The 20842-nt window shown below is 39.3% G+C and overlaps 1 protein-coding gene across 1 annotated transcript in view; it reads right to left on the bottom strand.

Annotated features, from left to right (window-relative positions):
* Window positions 1-20842, bottom strand: part of LOC145500476 (uncharacterized) — a 78851-nt gene that overhangs the window by 38549 nt on the left and 19460 nt on the right. The window contains exons 12-13 of the mRNA XM_081480005.1: window positions 20251-20322; window positions 10373-10444 (exon numbers count right to left, since the gene is read on the bottom strand). Coding sequence (XP_081336131.1) covers window positions 10373-10444; window positions 20251-20322 — 144 coding nt within the window. The remainder of the gene's footprint in view (window positions 1-10372; window positions 10445-20250; window positions 20323-20842) is intronic.

The raw sequence follows: 20842 nt of genomic DNA, 5'->3' as shown, positions 1-20842 counted from the left end.
CTGTGACCAAAGAAGAGCGTGTGGTCAAAGTATTCGGCCTTTAAACAAACCGTTGGCCACGGGCGAATCGTGTGGATGGATGGATGGATGAATGAATGAATGAATGAGTGAATTAACTTTATTGAAATGCCAGTATTTTTAACCTAATGACAGGTCCTCAACCCTATTATACCTTCCGCGAGTCGACTTCCGGTGAAACGATTCGACTTTGCAAGGCCGATTCGCGACGAATCGACTCGAATCGCAACAATTTCACACTCCCAGTTATTGCCTAGCGCGAGTCGACTTCCGGTGAGACGATTCGACTTTGCAACGCCGAATCGACTCGAATCGCAACAATTTCACACCCCCTGTTATTGCCTACCGCAAGTCGATTTCCGGTGAGACGATTCGACTTTGCAAAAGACGATTCGCGACGAATTGGGCGAATCGACTCGAATCGTCAAAAAATTCACACCCCAGTTACTGCCTACTGCGAGCAGACTTCCAGGGAAACGATTCCACTTTGCAGGAAACATTCCCGACCAGTCGAGTCGCTTCGTTAAGTGCCTCACCGAATCGACCGAAGTTTGTCGCCACGTTTTTAGAACGACAAACGTTCATTTATCATTATTTCACGGGCATCGACTTCCGGTGGTGCGGATCGACTCCCAACCTCGTTCCCAGGGTCTCTCATCTTACCGCCCTCTAACGAGCGAAGAGGGCGGTAAGATGAGAGACCATGGGAACCAGGTTGATCGACTCCGTGCGAATCGAGTCGAATCGTTAAGTACCTCACACGAATCGACTCAAGTTTGTAGTCACGTTTGAAGATCGACGAACGTTCATGTATCATTATTTCACTGGTCTTGACTTCCGGTGGTGCGGATCGACTCCGTCCGATTCGAGTCGAATCGTTAAATACCTCACACGAATCGACTCAAGTTTGTAGTCACGTTTTAAGAACGAGAAACGTTCATGTATCATTATTTCACTGGTCTTGACTTCCGGTGGTGCGGATCGACTCCGTGCGAATCGAGTCGAATCGTCAAGTGCCTCAGACGAATCGACTCTTGTTGGGTGTATTGGACATGAATGGAATCATATTACAAGCGCGGGAACCCTAAACCACAACACAAGAATCCAATTGAAGTTGGAGATATGGCGAAATTGAACTCGTAGTTTTTCAAATGACTGTCCAGACAAGCTCCAAGAATTTGTGTGGTTCAACCTTCGTTATTATTTGGGGTGGAGAGGAAGGGAAGGTTGGCGCGAACTTACTAAGAACCCGCTCAAGTTCAGGCACGACGATCAAGACAAAGAGTATATCACTATAAAGCATACAGAACAAACCAAGAACAATCAAGGTGGTTGTAAGCAGAAAGACCAAGATTACACTGATGTGAGAATTTATGGGTTACCCGGTTCATCGCTGAAATTGATGCTGAGTAAACTTCACCCTGATTGTGAAGCCCTGTTTCAGACTTCGTTGACAAAGTTCCCCAAGGCGGCAGAGTGTTGATACATGAACGAGCCCTTGGGAAAGAATTCGATCGCCCAACTTATGCCAAAGATTTCCAAAAAGGCTGGACTTTCCTAGGTTTACACAGCACATTGCGTGAGGGCGCCTACTATAACAAGTCTTCACCAAGCCGGGGTTGATGCACAGCAAATTTGCGCCATTACAAAGGATAAAAACGAACGGAGCTTGACGTCCTACATAAAGGGGTCTCTGTTAAGTGCGGACCGGATGGCCGCGGACGGCGGATGGCGGATGTAGAAATGCGGATAGAAAAATGCGGTTGATAAAATGCGGATGGAAAAATGCAGGTGACAAAATGTGAATGATAATATAGACACGAGGGGAAATAAGTTTACGATGTATTCTTACATTCTGAGTTGTAAAATTAGGCCGAGACTCCTAGCCTGGAGAATTCATAGATCGAAGCATTTTTTACTCCGGTTATGAAAAAAGTGAAATTAAAAGAAAAAAAACGAAAAAAAATTTAAAAAAATAAAAAAAACACACGAAAAGACTTTGATCAAGGAACAGTAGTTATTCAGACTCCGTCTTTTACCACATCGAAGGACTTCAAAATAAGTGGAACACTTCTACGGTCACAGATCGGCTACTCACTGTACCCTTATTGACAAGTTTGCTGGGCACACAGAGCGTTCGCAGCAAAAGACTGTGCACAACACGTGTGCAAAGGTGTCTCTGTCACAAGTGGACTGCACAAGAGCCATGGAGTCGCCCGACAGCGACAATTCTGACTGAATCTATCTTTGTTTCGAAAACGTGAGTTGATGGATTTAATCTAGTCGATTAAACTTCGACCTTAACTTTATTTCTCGAAATCTTTGCTAACCATTTCATTTTTTGCTTGTCTAGTGAAAGCGCCGGTTCATCTTCCGATCGGCAGGATAATAAGACGTTTGAAAATGGAAGGTAAGAACGTTTTACAGCTTTTGTTTTGGAACAGATTTCATGCCATTACAATAGCGGAAACAAAACTTGAACACAAGGAGGAAACGTTCTTAAACTTTTGCACAAGAGTTCTTTTTGGATGTGCTGCAGCTTATACAGTTTCCATGGCTGTCGCACTACAGCAAGGCAACTTTAAAGCGTAAAATCTGTGATTTATTTGAAAAAACTTTAAGGCCGGACTGGAAAAAAGGACGAATTGGGAAAAGTAAAGAAAATGTTAAAAAGAAACCGAACAACTCTTTTAAAGTAACAGTCCGCATTAACGCCACAAAGAAACTTCAGATAAAGAAACTTAACCCGTCAAAGTTCGTTGGATTTTTCACAGACACAACGGAATATATCAGAGATATATTTTGTTTGGTGTTTCAACCTAAGAAAGGTCAGTTACTATTGACACTACAGGGAAATAAGTTCGCCCCTTGTTTTTTTTTTTTTTTTTTATACAAACTAACCTGAATAGTCCATCATTAGTAACAGATGAAATGGTAGTTTACTGAAGTGTATCCGGCACGGCGTGGGAATCTACAAAAACCTAGGGCTAATTTAGAAATCTGTCCCAAAAGTACATAAACAATAGCCTCCATTTGGCGCGAAAATATGCTCGGATATTTGTCCGCGGACATTATTTGTTCTGAGAAGTGAACAGTTTTCCGAGAGCGTAGTTCGAGGAACACTGTGAGCTTCGAGGAACAGATAATAACCAAGGACAAATATCCGAGCATATGTTCGCCCAAAATGGAGGCTATTGTGTTTATTATTCTTCAAGTCTTTTTCGCAACGCGTGCAGTTTTGAAAATTGGGCAATATTCTCGGATATTCCCCAGTTTTAGCCGGGGGATATTCGGTCACGTGACGTGTTTAGACCAATCGCACGCGAGCGAAAATATTCGAGGATTATAACCATCAATTTTCCTAACTGAACATATGGAAATTCCCTACACTAGCCATAACAGGAAAAAATGGTTTATGATGATCGAATTCTGTTCACGGATATTCTATTTCTCCCTAAACAAAATATCGTAAGGTATTTTTCCCTCTTCCAAATTTTATCGTCCGTAATACGGTTACCGCATTTTGTCATTCTCACATTTTATCATCCGGATTTTTCCATCCGCATTTTGTTATCCGCCTTTTATCATCCGCCATCCGCCATCCGCCGCCATCCGGTCCGCACTTTACAGAATCCCTACATAAAGATTAAAGAATAGCTCAGCCTCACAGAAACGTGCTTGCTCGGACATTCCTGGTCGTCCGTTTCTTTCAAAAGAAGCTTCTGATGTGAATACCGCGTGTAGTAGCTCCATGGCCGGTGGCGAAGTGCATGTAGTTTTGCGGCTTCAAGCCAAACGCATATCGTTCAACCAATTATGTCAGTTTAGCAATTGTACTATCAATTTCAACACTTACAAATAAGCTTTGTCGAACTTTCCTTTCATGTCTTCTGCAATTTTTGAAAACTCAAATGGCAAGATTTCGTAATTTCTAGCCAGCTATTGTGCATTTTCATTGAGGGAAAAATAAAAGTCATTCAACTTGTAAATGCTCGCATGATTGTTCAGACTGTTTTGTTGTCATTTTTTTTTTCAGTTTTTATTTTCTCAATGCCCTCCAGATTGGTAATAATAGTAATAGAGTTGATTTTCTAGGACATCAATATGTTTCGGGCCCTTCTCAGGCTCATTTTAGCCCAGCACCTCGGGCTAAAATGAGTCTGAGTCGGGCCTAAAACATATTTATGCCCGCGAACATAAACTCTATTGTTATAATAGCGCCCCGCTTTAGCCAAAGCCACGCTTGCAGTAGTCTGTGCGCGGCTTGGGCGGGTCTAGTTTGAGCTCAGAATTTTTTAGATTATACGGTGTACTGCGGATACTAAATAAGTTTTGCAGGTACGCAGGAATAAGCACCCCCCCCCCCCCAACCCCTCCCCCTCCCCAATTTTTCAGTTTAAAAATCAACATCGCCTTAAGTTTTCTCTGCCGATTTTCTACATTTAGCGAGAAAATGAAGAAACTCTATAGTTAGAAATTTGAATTTTTTGCAAAACGCATTGTCGATTTCCGAATTCTTCGTTTATCTGTGCGGCGGTTTCAAATGCCTCTTAAAGGGTTAAGTTTTGTGAAAACATCACTGGCGTCATCCGCTTCTAAAAAATATGACTAACATGGTTTACCCCCGTTGACTCAGCTTTGATATTTTTAACTATAAACCCCTGTATTATCACCATCATCATCATCATTATTATAATTATTTTTATTATTATTATTTTCGCATTTCTAACACAAGTATCTCATTATCTGAGAGCAGTAAAGGAATTAAAAGGGTAAAGTCAACGCTGGGTAGAACTTGAAGAGCGCCACTTTCAGAGATAAATGGTCTCACACGTTTAAGGGCGCCTATGGCTGAGGATATCTTCTTGCCCATTTCGTCTATATGCCTTGTCCATGAAAGGTGTTCGTCAATTACCAAGCCAACTGATTTGGCTTCTTTAACTTTTTCGTTCGATTTGCCGTCGATTTCAATATTGATTTGGTTATTCCAGAGAGCATGTATTCGTTGATTTGACTCAATTACCACAAATTCAGTCTTAAAAACATTAAGGGTTAGCATAATTATTACAATCCAGCAAATAAGTTTTCTTAGCTCTGAGTTAACGACAATTTCAAGGTCAGCTATTGCACTGGCCGCTTAGGTTATACTTGCGTCATCAGCAAACATCCTCGCAAAGGCTGAACTGAGGTAATTGGGCAGATCATTAATGTAAACTAAGAGTAGCAGGGGTCCAAGCTAGCTACCCTCTAAGACACCATAAGAAACTAGGGCAACACCCGCCAAATGGCCATTTATGCTGCAGTTTTGGCTACTGTCGAAGAAATGTGAGTCAAAACATTTCAGACTACTCGTGGCAACACCATATTTATGCAGCTTCCCTACGAGGAGGCTATGGTCAATGGTATCAAAGGCCTTTTTGAGATCGATAAAGATAACACCATTGACCACTGTCAATGTTGACCGACCAGCTATTTGTGGCTTCAATCAATGCAGTAAGTGTACTATGTAGAGATCGAAATCCAGATTGGCAGTGAGTTAGTAAGTTGTTAACAGTAAAATATTCGTAAAGCAGGTCGTATACAATTTATTTCCAAAAACTCTGCGACTGTCGGAATGAGAGGAATTGGACGCAAGTTGTTTGGGTCGTCCCTTTTTCTCTTCTTGAAAATAGGGGTCACCCTTGTTAATTTCCACTCAGTTGGAAACAAACCAGTGCTAATCGACTTTGTAATTATTTGTGTGAGCGATGGTGCGACTATGTTGGCAGCCATTTTTAAAAACTTCCTTGGATTGTTATCTAGGACCATAGCTTTCCTTTCGTTAAGTTTTAGTAACAGTTTGCAATCTACGTTCACTGCTGGAGCTTTCATAGAAAAGGTAGTTTCAGTTGGCTCGATATAGGACTCAGGTTCTATGTTAAACGACGGTAATTCAAAGGCTAGTCTCTCATCAATGCTAGAGAAATAGAGATTTAATACTTCGGCCATCGTAGGAGATTCAGTTATAGGTTGTTCTCTAATTTTATTTTCCGAAATATTCTTTACCTTGTTTGGATGTCGTGAGAACAAATTGTTAATTAAATGCCACTTTTTCCTAGGTTGTGATTTACTGCAAGGAGATGATGAAGATTTGTAGTAAAATATTTCCGCTTGGCCTTCTTAATTTCGTTATTTGTATGGTTACGGACACATCTGTATTGATAGCATGCCATGGTCAGAGATAGGAAATTCCGGACCGCGTTAAAAACCAATCAGATTGCGAGATTCGTTACCGTGCGCCTCTTGAGAGAGAAAAAAAAAATATATATATATATGATATTTGTCGGCGGGAGGTCCCTATCGAAAGTATCTTTACCTGAGCGCGGTCTTGAGTACGGCCCGAGACCGAAAGCCGACGGAAGGTTGTTTCAAAGCGTAGCGCAAAATTTCTCTCGAGGTGGACCGTCCAAAGCCAGCAAATAACTTTTTTCATGTTGTTCTGTTGTCAATAAAATTGAACTGCCAAAATTAATAGCAAAATATTTTTGAAATGGCAAAAAGACACAGGACAGGAAAAAAGATCTCTAGATCTTCCAAATTTAACTGCTTAAGATTTTAAAATCCCAAAATTTCATTGCAAGGAGTTAAAAAAAAAGCCAGTCAAAGATAGGCTTGTTAACAATTCTGCTCTTGTTTTCCTGCATAATGTTTGCTTCCAAATAGTACAATTCGCGTTCCCTCTGAGTGCTTTCATTCAGTCTAAATCCATGTCTTTACTAATTCGGCAACATTCTAAGACGTGGAGGTCACCACGATCTTGTTGGATAGTCACTCTGTTTATATTCCGCGTTGCAGACCTTTGGAACACGATCAGTACACATGCATACATGCTGAGGTTTCTTCTGTTGAACTAGAGATTACATACGCATATTTATTTCGATAAAAAAAAATTGTTACTTTTTAATCTGCACACGATGATAGAACGAGGCATGCGTAGTGCAAGTTCATTTTGTATGCGCCAGCTATACATTCACGGAGCATAATTCTCTCTCGGCTTGGTTTACACTTTACAGTGGTGTTAAAAGTATTTTTACTTATTTATTCATTTATTTATTTGTTTATTTGTTTATTTATTTATCCATATATTTATAAATTTATTTGTTTATTCAATATTTATTTATTATTATTTCATTTTATTTTTTACCTTGTATGCTTTGTAATTTTGTTTGTTTACATGGGCATTTCACTTAAAACATACATTATTTGTCTGCACTGCTTTGTAGAACGAGATATACATTGCACGCGTTCGTAGTTTTATTTGTGTCTACGAGGGTGTCGCTTAAAATGTATCACTGGCCGAAAAGTATACTTAAGACTGCTCTCGTTCATAGAACGAAACATACATTGCATCATTTTATTTTTCATTTCTTTCGTTTTGGTTCAGTAGTGCGCGGTTTTATAGCGCACTTTGGAAAAGAGTGAAGGCTGGGAACGAAGTCGCGCCGCAAGCGCTTATGGGATTACTTGGGGGGACACAGGTCAAAACAAACTGGCGGAATTTAGTACGGAATGTCATAACGTGGATTGTAGTGGCGACAGCAAGGTTTTAACAGAGCTAGATAGCAATAAGATCGAAGTCATTATTTTAGACGATAAAAAGTCAAGAGGGTTCAGGAGAATTCGAACGACGTGTCCCGCTGTTTATTTATACCACGTTGTAAATAAATACACGTGAATGCGGACACGGCGAAATGAGGAACAAATAGTTGAGAAATAGAAGAAACGACATCACCCAAGGCTGGGAGTTCTGCAGTTTTTAATATCACCTTCGAAAGGGCAGGAAAAAGAGAAGATATTACAACACGGAGTATTCGTATTTCGTTTCCCATCCAGGTACGAAGCCCGCCGAACAGGGCTTAACTTTGTAGAGTGGACGAGACGTGGTGTTGTCCTTGTGGTATAGTGACTCTGAACGTAGTTTTTTTTTATTATTATTTATTTGGAACATGAGAAAAGGCACAAAGAGAGAAAAAATCACTGATACTGGCTGGGAAAAAAAAATGAGAGCAATAATTGAGAGCAATAACAAGAACCCTGAATTTAGGTATTTTTAAATTATTTGATTACTCTTTTTATCGTTATTGTATATATTATTTTAGCTTTATGACAATTGTATTGTAAATTTCTGTTTCTCTTATTTAGATTTAGTAGTAGTAGGTCCACATCAGCTGTACAGTTGCTTATTTTAAACCTACTTATCAAATAAACGTATGTATGTATGTATGTATGAGTTTAGAAAAAAACTAATAGTAAAATGTGACGTTGAAAGCATTTCTGCAGATTTGTGTTAAATGCGATTGCAGTTTGACAGTTATTTTAATAAAACGCCCTACTGAAAATGTGTCCAATCTAATTCATAAATTATGTGTAATTATGTTTTACCAATAGCTCCACAGTTTTATGCTCAGTGAAATGCCGAGTAGGAACGCAATATGGCGCTATTAAGGATAATGGTGTATGCAGCGGTGGTTCGTTCTTCTCCGTTTAGCAAAGTCTACATGTTTGACATGCGTGAAGTGAAACGAATATCGCGGTTTAAGAGGCAATGTACTGTCGTTTACATTACAAATTGCCGTCTCCTGTTTGCGCGAATGTTATTTGAAAACCTTAAACGACGAAACTGCGCAAAATGCGCTCCTTATCTTTGTCACTTATTGGTGGGAAAGCATGCATTAATCTCTGTACTTCTATATATTCAATAAACTCAGGCCGCATTTTATTCCTCTGTGTTCGATTTGATGTTCTGCCTTACCCAGATTAGTAATCAGCCAATCACAAGCCGTGCCTACTGTCCTGACACCGTGTGATATCAAGTCATTGACACGATATGGCAAGTTATTTTAGTCACTTGCCCGAATTTGAGTACGGTAAATACCGAATCATACCTTTTATGGTACGCTTCGGCAGAACATCAGGCTTGTTTGGCCTCGGTCATCATGGGTATTTTGGAGAGACTAAGAACCATGGGTCGACCAAACTCACCTGATATGCCACCAAAGCGGAATAATAGTGACCAAAACTGGCTAACGGGTGACGGCCTTGGACAGCTCTAAAGAAATCTGATTACCAATCACTTGACTACACAGTACGCAACACACAGCACATGCCGACAGGTGTTGCTAATTCAACCCTCATCTGCTACATCAGAGCGATTACTAGGAAACTTATTTGGTATTAACCACATACAATATTCGTTATGACAAATAATCTTGGCGTGTCCTCGTAGAAGAAACAACAAAAGAGGAGCAGAAGGGGGTGGAGTGGGATTTTACTTATTTATCCTGATTTTAGTTCATTTTGTTTGAATCAGAATAACGTAACATTGGGAAAAATGATCTTGATATGCAAAGCCTTAATATAGCCTGCAGCTGTCTTACAATTCATTAGTCTGTCCAAAGACGTTTATTTTTTGCTACTAGCTATTTTTCTTGGAACGCGCGATAGCGGCCGCGAAGAGGGCGCAAAACAATTTTGTCTTTCTCAGGGCCGACCCTAGTGTTCGAGCATTTTTAAATCCCCTGCGTTTAATACTTTTGCTTGGGCTCTAGACGAACTCAAAACAAACTAAAAGGTTTGTAGATAGACTAATAATTAATGGGAGGTCAGACTATGGGCTGAGCCACGGACTAACCTTGAAAAAGAAAAAAAAAGGTAAGGTGAGCTTCACGTTTTTCACGACATGATTTCTGCGAAGACGGCTCGACTATACAAAGACACGACTCCACTCACTTAGAATGTATTCGACATTAGTGAAAGTGATTTCGAAAACTCTAAATGTCACGCGCGGTAGCGAAAAATGAAAATGCAAAACCGTCCTTTGTCCATTTGGAAAGTCTTGAAAACCCTCTCTATTACCAAATTCAGTGCACTTGCGTCAGAAAATATCTCTGAACACGATGAAAAAGAGAGATTTTTTCATCGAATTCTACGTCAAACTTTGACTAATGCATTTTTTCGGCCTTACAGATAAATCCAATCTGAGTAGAATTAACTCGTATTAAACAACACCACCAAACACACTGTAAGAACTTTCCCAAACTTTTCAAGCTCCGTGCATGCGTGTCGGCTCTTGTTCCCACAGAATTTCTCGTTCTTGTACACTTCCACTCGTGTTGCTACAACCCGATAGGGACACCGAAACAGTCTTTAATGTTCTAGATAAAATAATCATAAAACCCTTGGGTTTACCTGTCATAGCAATTGTCCAACCTTTCACCCGAGAAGAAAATTCGGAAAATGCCGAACTATATTACAACTTGAACGATGTAATTAGAATTAAGCAGTTACTATTTAAAACGCCAATCGATATACTTACAGGTATCCCAAGTTCACCAAACCGGAGAAAACATTCTCTGTCAAATTCTGAATATTATTTCCCGATAAGTTTCTGCAATAGAAAAAGAAACAAGTAAAACATGTCTAGCATCAATTGTGAGATTACGAATACACATTGTAGTATAATAATAAGGTTAAATTGATCGTGCACCATGCGTCTAAACCAAACACAGTGTAAGCTCTCTTAACGAAGACTCTCGTAAGCGGACGAATCAACTTACAACCGCTTTCAGAAAACCCGCGTTTTAACTCCCATATTAACTCTGCATTTACTCATCCCCCACTATTTAGATTCTCCTTTGTTTTTAAGCTCGCGTAAGCCGACACTCGAAAGGAATTGGGCCTGGCAATGAAAGATACTCATAACCATTTGTAAACTGCATCACTGCATTTTGTTGCACTGAGACTGTTGAAAGAGTCTGGATTAGGGGGAGGGCGTAAGGGGGAGGTGGAGGATGTAAATGAAAGTTGTAAGTTAAAATGTTATCTATTTTTCAGTTGTCAGTTTAACTTTGGGCCATTTGTTATTTGTCAGGTAAGTGGCTCTTAATTATTAACTTAAAACCTGAAATGGCGTAAACCTCTACTATTTGTCCCCTTTTGTAAACGACACAGTCGAAACCCTCTAAAACGGCCATATTGAGGACAGAGGAAAAAGGTAAGTGTAGAGAAGTGGCCGTTATGGGAAGGTAACGGTGTAATATGACTCCCGTTTTATCTGGATACAACATTTCTTTTCAAGAAAGAGAATATAAGTACGTAACACATTTTTATAATATATATCCATGAAACAGAAAATAAATTTAAACAGATGGAGACCAAAGAAGGGCTGTACGGATCAAGATCTGTGAACATTTACAATTAGAAAAATGGGCCTTGTATACACTCTTTGTCAGTCGTTGATTGTCTTAATTAACTAACGGTTGTAGAGAGGTTTTTTTGGAAGTTGAGACGCGTTTCATCGGCAGTTGCTGTTGTGGAGAGGTGGCTGTTGTAGAAAGGTTGAAAAAGGAATGTATGGCCTGTCCGCCGAGACCAAACCAACTGGCCGTTATAGAGAGGTGGCCGATAGTGGAGGTTTCACTGTATGCCATGCATATAATTAAATGCAAAAACCTAAATGATTTTCTCTTTTTCCCACCCCTACCCCGTTACATTTGCGCTAATTTAATATCCAGCGCTTTTGTTTCGCTCGTGTGCTCGACCATCCTGTGAGAGGTACAACTGAGTTACACTTCTCTATAACCTCTGTTTTAATTCGGTCCGTGTTTATCTGAAGAAACAGACTATGAAAATTTACTTTATTGGTGTTGTGGATGGTCGTGGATGGTGTGATCGCCAATTACTTGAAACAAAAGAAACAAAAGATTCCAAATTTAATAAAGAATACATAAACCAAAACAAAAAAGCTAACCAACAACATTTTCGGCAACACCAGGATGAGAGGGTTTTCTTATTATTCCCAGTTCCGTCTGACATGCTGTAGAGCTTTAGTTCATAATTGCCTAACAGAGAATTTTTTTGATTTTCCCTGACTCCTGAAGGGCGTGGCCTTCCGTTGAGGAAAATGCAACAGATAGTATAAGGGTGAAATTGAAACAGACTCAGCAATTAAATTCGGCACAACTAATGCCACATTTAATTCAAATGCCGACCTTGTTATTCAAGTCGGGTCAAATAAGTATCAGTTTTGGCGCATCTAGAATGCAACGTTTAAACCGAGCGTGAAGTTTAATGTGTCCAAAATACCTAATATTGATGCACGCTACTCTTAAGTTAAAAAAAATAAAATAAAATAAAATAAATAAATAAATAAAGTAACTTTTAGTGATTCCAAATACATCATAGATATTATTCACAAACTAATATCTCAGATTTTTAGACGTTCACCTTCTCTGAAATTTCTAGTATGGTCACGGGTATACATGCACGCGTTAACATAAAAAATCAGCTAAATAGTCATTCTTTTGATAATAGCAACCAATGTCAAAAAAAAAAATTAAACGTACTGTAACTCTTACTGGTTCGTGAACAGCTAACAAGTCATTCATTCATTCATTGATTCATTTATTTATTTAATTATTTATTTATTTATATATTTATTATTTATTTATTTTGTAACGGGAAAATCCGACTGCAAAGGTCCATGTCAAGTTGATTATCCACTATGTACACGCTCAAAGCGTTCTTAGTTGTCTGGGAAAAGAGAATTTGCCATCACCACGACCTTCTGGGTTAGAAAAAATATGTAACTATAAATGTCAAACGGTATAAATTTAATTTTTTTTTTTTTCAAAAAAAAAATAAACTTAAATAATTTAAATTTGAAATACTAAAAAAAAAAAACTCAACCCAGACCTGAGACCGTCCTGAAGTCGACGTTTTACCAACACCCCTTCCTATCAATTCAGACCGACAAAAGCCACCAAATAACGCTCTTTTTTCTTCTTGCAATAAATAAAGCCAAACTTAATACCCAGACATTGAGACAAGGGCAAATACTGGCTTTAAGGTAGCTTTTCGGCGGCTTTACGGAACAGTCAATTTTCTATTTCGTGCTATGTAAGCTTCCATGTCTTGTCTGTAAACTTCTCAGCACCATTGGCCATGAATGTTAGACAGCCAATTCCTTGAAACCATCCTTAAATTTGCCTATTTACCAGCTTCCAGTGAGAGGGAGCCGACCTACACATTCAAGAGAGGATTGGTAAAGCCATAGGGGAATGTATAACAAAGGCAAAAAGATCTACCAAGCTTGCGTACTCTCTCTGTACTATTATATCAATCACAATGCTGGAGAATGACCTGAAGAAGTTGGAAACCTTTCACCCTTCTTGTCTTCGTAAAACCTCGGATATCTTATGGTCAAGAAAGGTTTCCAACAATCTGCTCCTCAAACTGACAGAGCAAGAGGATATGGGGATTGTTCTTGTAAGAATAAGGTGGCGTTGGATCACTTACGCGCACCGTAAAGAATCTACTAACATTTCTAAAGATGTTTTCAGATGGACACCAGAGGGTAAAATGGAGAGGGGCCGTCCCAAATCCACCTGGAAGAGGACTGCAGAGGCAGAGCAACAGGACCTAAATCTTAACTAAGGACAAACCACACGGCTTGGAATCGAAAGGACCGATGATGATGATGATGATGATGATGATTATTCCATTCGGAAATTCCACTAAATTCCTAGCGCACTCACATCAGATACGTTTTTTTAAACACAATAAAACAAAAGAGATTTTATTCATCAAGTTCTTTCGTGTTTTCGGCTTACAAATAAATCCGATCTGACTTCAAGGTCATTCTTTAACAATTTTAATGCTTTTAGCCCTGAAGATAGTGCGGTAGAGTTAACTGAGGGCTGTTGTAAAAAAAAAACACACACACACACAATAGACGTACGTCCAGGAGCCATAATCGGGGACGAAGACCGTAAGCGCGCGCTATTTCTAGTATTGGGGTTGTCCCCATGATATGAGACAATAATTCTATTTTTAGAACAAATTGCACCATCGCCTGCGGCACACGCGTGTACATGCTGCGAGGATTTTTGCAGATGTCGCGCGGGGGAAATGGCGTCCGAAATTCCCGAAATTTTGTATGTTTTTGGCCCACAACGCAACGCGTTTACGCCTGTTGGAATTTTGCTTAATTAAGTACTTTCGTCGTAAGCTGCTCCAGTTTGAGTGAAGTAAGACCGTATCGAATTTAGATATGTTTCGCTTTAAACTTATATATATCGCTGACCAAGTTGTGTTCCGACGGATGCTTCTTTTACATGAGCTGTACATTACCCCACTTTAAATTTCACATATGTTGAAGATTAACAGCTTTTCCATTACACAGCAAAAAACTAGCTGGATGTATTTAGATATAGCAGAGCTTCAGGACTTCATGGTTTCCTGGCTCCTCTTACCACACGCTTCCGAGGAATTTGCCAGCCTATCGTGACCGAAAGGGAAAACAAAATAATTGCTAGTTTGAGTTTCGCCTGAATTGTAAGCAACGCTTGATGTTTCATCCAGGCCCAATAACTTTACGTCCGTAGATACTGCTCAGTTTTATTTGTGTAAAAGTCCAGTAAATTCTCTGTTGTCGATGAATGAGAGCGCCCGCCGATGCGTGTTTTGTACAGTCAGTAAACATGATAAATTGGACTTCCGCCGCGCCGCACTTTCGTGTGAAAGCGTACATCGAACTCAAACAATAACTCTATAGTTTTTAAATATGTTTAAGATTGATAAATGTTTGAGAACATATTAAAAGCTAAGCTGGAAATATGTGAATAAAGCAGAAATATTAAGCAAAGTTACAATGACGCTTTCTTTAATCAACTTCGAATAACGATTTCGATTTTGTTAATCGAGTTATCAAACCTCCTTGTCTATTTTCATTTTCGCAGTGTAAAACTTCGCTATGCTTATGTTGAAGAAACACTCATGATGTTACTAGCCTTTTTTGCGTTCTTGAAATTTGTTGCATCTCAGCACAAAAGATAACGAAAGAAATCTTTGTCAAGATTTGTTGACAATTGAAAACACCGACTCGGCCTTGAAAGTGCACGAGCTGCACTATGCAAATGAGCTAATTGTACGCGTCAGACTTTCCTTTCAAAAACTTTTGCAAACTCACCAAACAAGCAGAAACAATAAGAAACCATCAAAACAGGTTTTGGTTGTGATTAACCATTGTCTGAGAAACTCACAAATTAACTCGATACCAGAGTAGAGCGTTTTCTTGCTATATTCTTAAGTCAGAACAAACGCAAAAACTTACGCGTGAGCTTACAACTAGCGCGAGCAGATCTTATTATTCATTCCGAGCGCGAGATTGAAGTCTTGTTTTCGACCCTGAAAAACTCACCTTTTCCGTTAGCTCAGAGCATAAAACTACATATAAGCGTCCTGGTTCTTGTTCCCTGCCTTATTCCCTGCCATCACGGTGAAAAATACACAAGAGAATCTCGCAACTCTCACCATTTGATCACGCAACGTGACAGCATCCACGCGAGAGCCCCTGACATGTGCGTGGATCCGCGTGGATATATGACGTCAGGATGGCGCAATTTGTTCTAAAAATAGAAAAATTGTCCATATCATAGGTGCGCGCGGATCCCAAGACTTACGCTCTCCGTCCCCGATTATGGCTCCTGGTACGTCTTGATAACATCAAAGAACTTTAGCCTGCGTAGCGTAGCAGGACGTAGCAGGCGTTAAACTGAAGAGGTGGAGGAGGGGGACTGGGAGAAAGAAGGAACGCCTGCTATAAGAACCCCCTTCTTTTCATTTCTACGTTCGCTGGCGAGCGCAAAATTCCTATTGGCTAATACTCACTAAGTAACTTATTAATTGTCAGTTACACAATCGCATCAAAAACAACCAACAATAGTCGCGGACCAGAAAATGTATTAACAAGGGTTTTGAGAGAACAAAAACAGTCGGCCAGCACAGTCTCTAGACATTTTGTAAATAAAATTTCGAAAGACGCTCTCCGCTTTTGCCCAGACTCGATGCCACAGAACCTGTAGAGATTATTGCAATTGTAATCCTCCTTTCTATTCCCTATTTTTGAACTCTTGTTGGGAGTGGAGGACATTTCCACGCTAAAATGACCTCGATGTTTATGTTATGTTGAGATATTCCCATTTTTCACACTTCGATAATTGAGCAATAGCACTCCGGAAAATGATTTTTCAGGTGACTAAATTCCCGCAGGAAGTCAGTTTTGCCGATAAGCCTGCGCTAGTTTCTGATTGGTGAAACTGTTGACAGTAATTGACAGCTGTTGAAATCGAATTACATCGAAAGCGGTGGGCGTGATGCGAAAAACCCGGTTCTTATAGCAGGCGTTCCTTCCCCCTTCTTCCTCGCGTTTTAATTTTTGCCTCCCTACCCCTTTTCAGTTTACGACTGCAACGCAGGCAAAAGGACTTACATGAGCTATTAAAAAAAAAAAGAAATAAACGTAACTTTTTTTTTCGTGTTTTTATTTATTTTTATAGAAACACTCGTGAAAATTTGGGATAACTTGTGAGAGCCGTGTAAACACTGATTCTCCCACCCTTTCTCCCGCGTTTCTACAATTCGATAAGACTACGAAAATGATTCCTTATTTCGTCAATAAAATAATAAATGTAATGTTGCTATCATAATATAATCTTTTTCTAACATAGGGTTGACCTGTAACTGCCCCCCCCCCCGCCCCCTTGCGAGTGCAAAATTTGTGAAATGTCTGGAGTATCGAACGATGTAAGAGGATAATAATGTTAACTTTTATTAAAATCTAACCTAGGCCATTTGTCTAAACGAAATATTCTCTTTTGCCATGATTATTCCAACCGGTTGTAACCGTCTACTCTTGCATGGGGAGTAAGCCCAACGTTATGTTTTCAATAAAAAATAGTCTTGTGTGTCTTTTGGAGTTAAACTTAGCAGGATTTCATCGACCACCCTTCACCCATCACCCTCTTGAACAGTTAAGGGGAGGGACAGAAGTGGAGGGGGAGGGGGTTGGGCGTTTCGTTGTTATCATTATGCTGGAAAAGAACGGTCCTGTGGATTTCAGTACATTTTTTGGTTGTTACTGCATTTTGACATCTCCCTCTTAAAGGTCCCCCACTCTTATACCACTGTGCACTGTTGCTTTTAGCTTTCGGTCATGGCCTGTGAACAATGTAACAAACGTACCGATAACGCTTTCAATAATTCTTAGCCTGTAACTCGCAGGAAGAAAAAAACCGCTGAGCACAGGCTATTCGGCACCTATTCACGCAAACTTGATTATTTTCTTTTTGCTAGATAAACGGAGGGTAGGGGTTGATAGGACGCCCCACTGTCCTATTTCTGACAGAGACTTCAATAGTATAATATATTTGTCCGTTCAACCTTTTGACTACCAATTTTTCACCCAAAAATGCCATATTTAACCTTTAAATCAGTTGCTTGGCTGCCATTTATTATTATTATTATTATTATTATTATTATTATTTTAATTTACAATCAGTTTACAACATGTAATAAATATCTACTTACTTAATAATATATATCTTTTTTTTTTTTGTTAACCTAATTACTTCACAACTTCACATAAATCTGTGGGTTAGTAGACGTAAAAAACAAGAGAAGACAAGAAAAGTAAAGCAAAAAAGACGAAAAATAAAAAAGTTACAAAAGAAATCTATATATAGTCTTGAACTTTGTAATGTTGTTATTATGAACAGCAATTTCCCGTTGTATATTGATTTTTTTCTCTTAGAAGCGTGAGAAAACTGGAAATTGCTGAGCTGAAAAGCATACGTCTAAACTAAAAATTCTAATATAGATTGAGAGACGAAGATTTGTTACAAGATTAGTAAACAATTGCAAAATATATAAATAACAAAATATTAAAAGATCTAGTAAGATCCAAACACGAAGGAAACATAATTTACTCGCGTTTCAGTCTGGGCTAAGCTGGTATGACAGAAGCGAGTTTATAGAGTCTCCTCTGAAAATCGACGGTTATGATGCAATTTTGTAAAGACACCAAAAACATTATTTTTAAGAGAGCTTTAGAACATTTGGCATAACTTTAATTATTTATTTATTCATTTATTTATTTTAGCATATCTTAAAACACAATTTTATCTCGTTTACATATAGATATAAATTTTTTAGATATCTTTTAACCTTTTTTCAATTGTAAATTTAGTTAGCATCGGGCAGGCGAAGAGCCACCCTGTGGATATACTGCCCGAAATGCCATTATTATTATTATTATTATTATTATTATTATTATTATTATTATAAATTATACTAAGTCGGACCGGAAATCTTAACGAGTCGATGTCATGATAAAAGGGAAAGCAACTTACTTGTTTGAAATATAAATGTCTCAAAGGAAGAACTTTTTCAGGCGTTTTCTGGTGTTTCTTGAAGGGATCCTGTTTCATGCGCACTGGGCAGATCAACAACCAGAGCGTTATGGCCGTAGATGACGTTCTGTTGAGGTTGTGGTTGATCGGGCCTCCACTTAATAGGAATCTTGTTGAACGTCTACCGACGTCCGTTTATTACAAGCTTATCTGCGACTATGGAGGCTTTAACACGGTCGGTCTTTTGGGCTTTCCTGAGAGCAGGAACTAAAATATTTTTCCGTATTTCACGCACGTGAAAAGGCAGGTCTTCCCCCATTCTGATGTTAGACTCTGCAAGAAGACGGAGCTGGCTCCAAACGTGGTCCCTGTCTGCCCGGCAGGTGAAACGGACAATAATCGGTCTTGGCCGTTCGTTGTGTTTTTTTCCCAAGCCGATAAACTCCGCACAATGGCATGTTGTTTACACGTTGATCTGGGATTTGAAGGTTATTCTTCAATACATCCTTCACGATGTGATGTCAATTCTCGCCCTCTGTTTCGTTGATTCTAAATAGAAGCAGGTTCCATCTGCGGCCGTAAATGTTTTGGCGGGTCAACTCTGTCTCCTGCCTGATTTGGTCTTTTTCACTTGTGGCCACGCGGTCTTTGATGTCATCTTGCCCCTGTTGCGTAAACTGCAAGGAGGCTTCGAGTGCCGCCACTTTATCGGTCAAAACCTTTATTTCATCCTTCGCTGTTTGAAGGAGGGCTGGTAAGCCTGCGATATGTACACCTTTCTCCGCGTCTTTTTGCTCAAGTGCCTTGTATAGAGTTAAAAGCTTTTCATAATGGCGGCCATCTTCCTCGAGTTCATCGCTTGTCGAGCTCCTTGGTCTTGCTCGTTTCCCTTTTTTTCTTTTTGCGTTCACCTTTACCACCCATCGTTCAAAAAACGTTTAGGAGAAAAACTTTAATTTACCTTTAGGGAATGATTGAAAGCAATAACTTTACAAGTAAGCTCACGTATGGCAAGACCTCTTCGGAGACTCGAAACGCAAGTACGCTCTCTATGGATGCATTCCCCAGACTCGTCTTTGGCTGCCATGACGCTAAATGGGCCAAAGTTTTGCTGAAAAAGCTAATTTTTATCAAAAAGAAAGATTTCCCGAGGATTAGGCACAAAAATGTGCAAGTTTCAATTTGGCGTGATTTCCCGTTCCGAATTTTTTTTTTCTTGCCCCTTTCCTTTCCTTTTTCTCGGCCCTTTGACGTTCGCGACCTTTTGCGTTGCATATTCTTTCTGGCTGCCGTAAAAAGTTGGGTGTTGATTATGGGCAAAGCCTAGAAATCGCACCGTGATCAATTATAAGTCAAGTGGGCCATTTTACCACCACTTTTGCACCAAAACTGATAACGTTGTTTTTCAGTTTGCTACGTCACAATGCCGTCAATATCCAAAGCCGACCGTTGTGCGTATAGATCTATCCTAGCTCTACTATCTGCTTATCAAGAATATCTGGTGACGTTTAAATTGATGACGTCACAAGTGGTACGAAGAGCACGACCACCCAGGACGTGTATAAACGTCCTTGGGGGTCAAATGTTTACAGTATCCTCAACTTTGAAAGATTGGAAAACAAACCCTCGGGTAGTTTTTTAATTTCGTTGTCATCCAGCTTCCTGAAATTAGGTAGAATGTTGTTTATCTATTGTGCTTACTTACATAATTATTTTGGCTTATTTAGGTTTTTTTTTTATCCTGTTTACATTTAAAGCAATGCAAATAATATGAAGGATTTTAAAAAAATACAACAACAACAAATAAGTGGGTTTATCTTTCGTAGCAAGACAACTAACTCATTGTACCTTAACAGTGTTTTTGTCGAGGTGTTAATCTGTTAATATTGTATTCTTTATTCATAAAAGCCTTGTCGTTCTTTATTATCAATTCAACACTATATTTACAGCAGGAAAGAGTGACTTTTTATCATATTTGTTAAGAGAAAAATAAAGATAAACGTACAAGAGACGTAATTGAGATAGTCCGGTGAATATCCTTGGAGGAAGACGACGAATGGCATTCTGAGACAGATCCCTGCAAACAAAGAAGGAAAAATAGACACGTAAATATATATTTTTATGAAAGACATTAAAAACTTCTATATAATCGGGAGATGTTAAAACTGTTGTAGTGACGCAAAATGGTCTCGTATAACGTTGCGGATATACATGTAAACACTCCCAGTTGCCCCACATTATCTCTTTCAGCCAAGACATTATCCTCCAGCTACCCGCCCCCGGCCCCGCATGTTTAGTAACATTTTTACGTCGTTACTGAAGTTCAGTGTTTCATGTGGTAATGTACATTTAAACGTCACAATTGCGTCATAACCGCTTGTAGCTCGTTTGTAAAAAAACGCTTATAGGCCTCGGGGAAAAGTCTCCTATTTTTCTCTCAAGACCGCCTGGTATTCTAATAGAGACCGCAATGCGGCCTGCGACATCATATTGAAATTCCGAGTATTTCTAAATCACTAGCGTGATCTGATATGTTGCGCAGCAGTCACTCGCTATATTTCTGGCGTACCACGCGTAAAATTGTGAACCGCTAGATA

Source organism: Orbicella franksi, chromosome 10, assembly GCF_964199315.1.
Source record: "Orbicella franksi chromosome 10, jaOrbFran1.1, whole genome shotgun sequence".
Taxonomy (NCBI): Eukaryota; Metazoa; Cnidaria; class Anthozoa; order Scleractinia; family Merulinidae; genus Orbicella; species Orbicella franksi.
The sequence above is the reverse complement of the archived record's forward strand: the minus strand, read 5'-3'. Positions and strand labels throughout refer to the sequence as shown.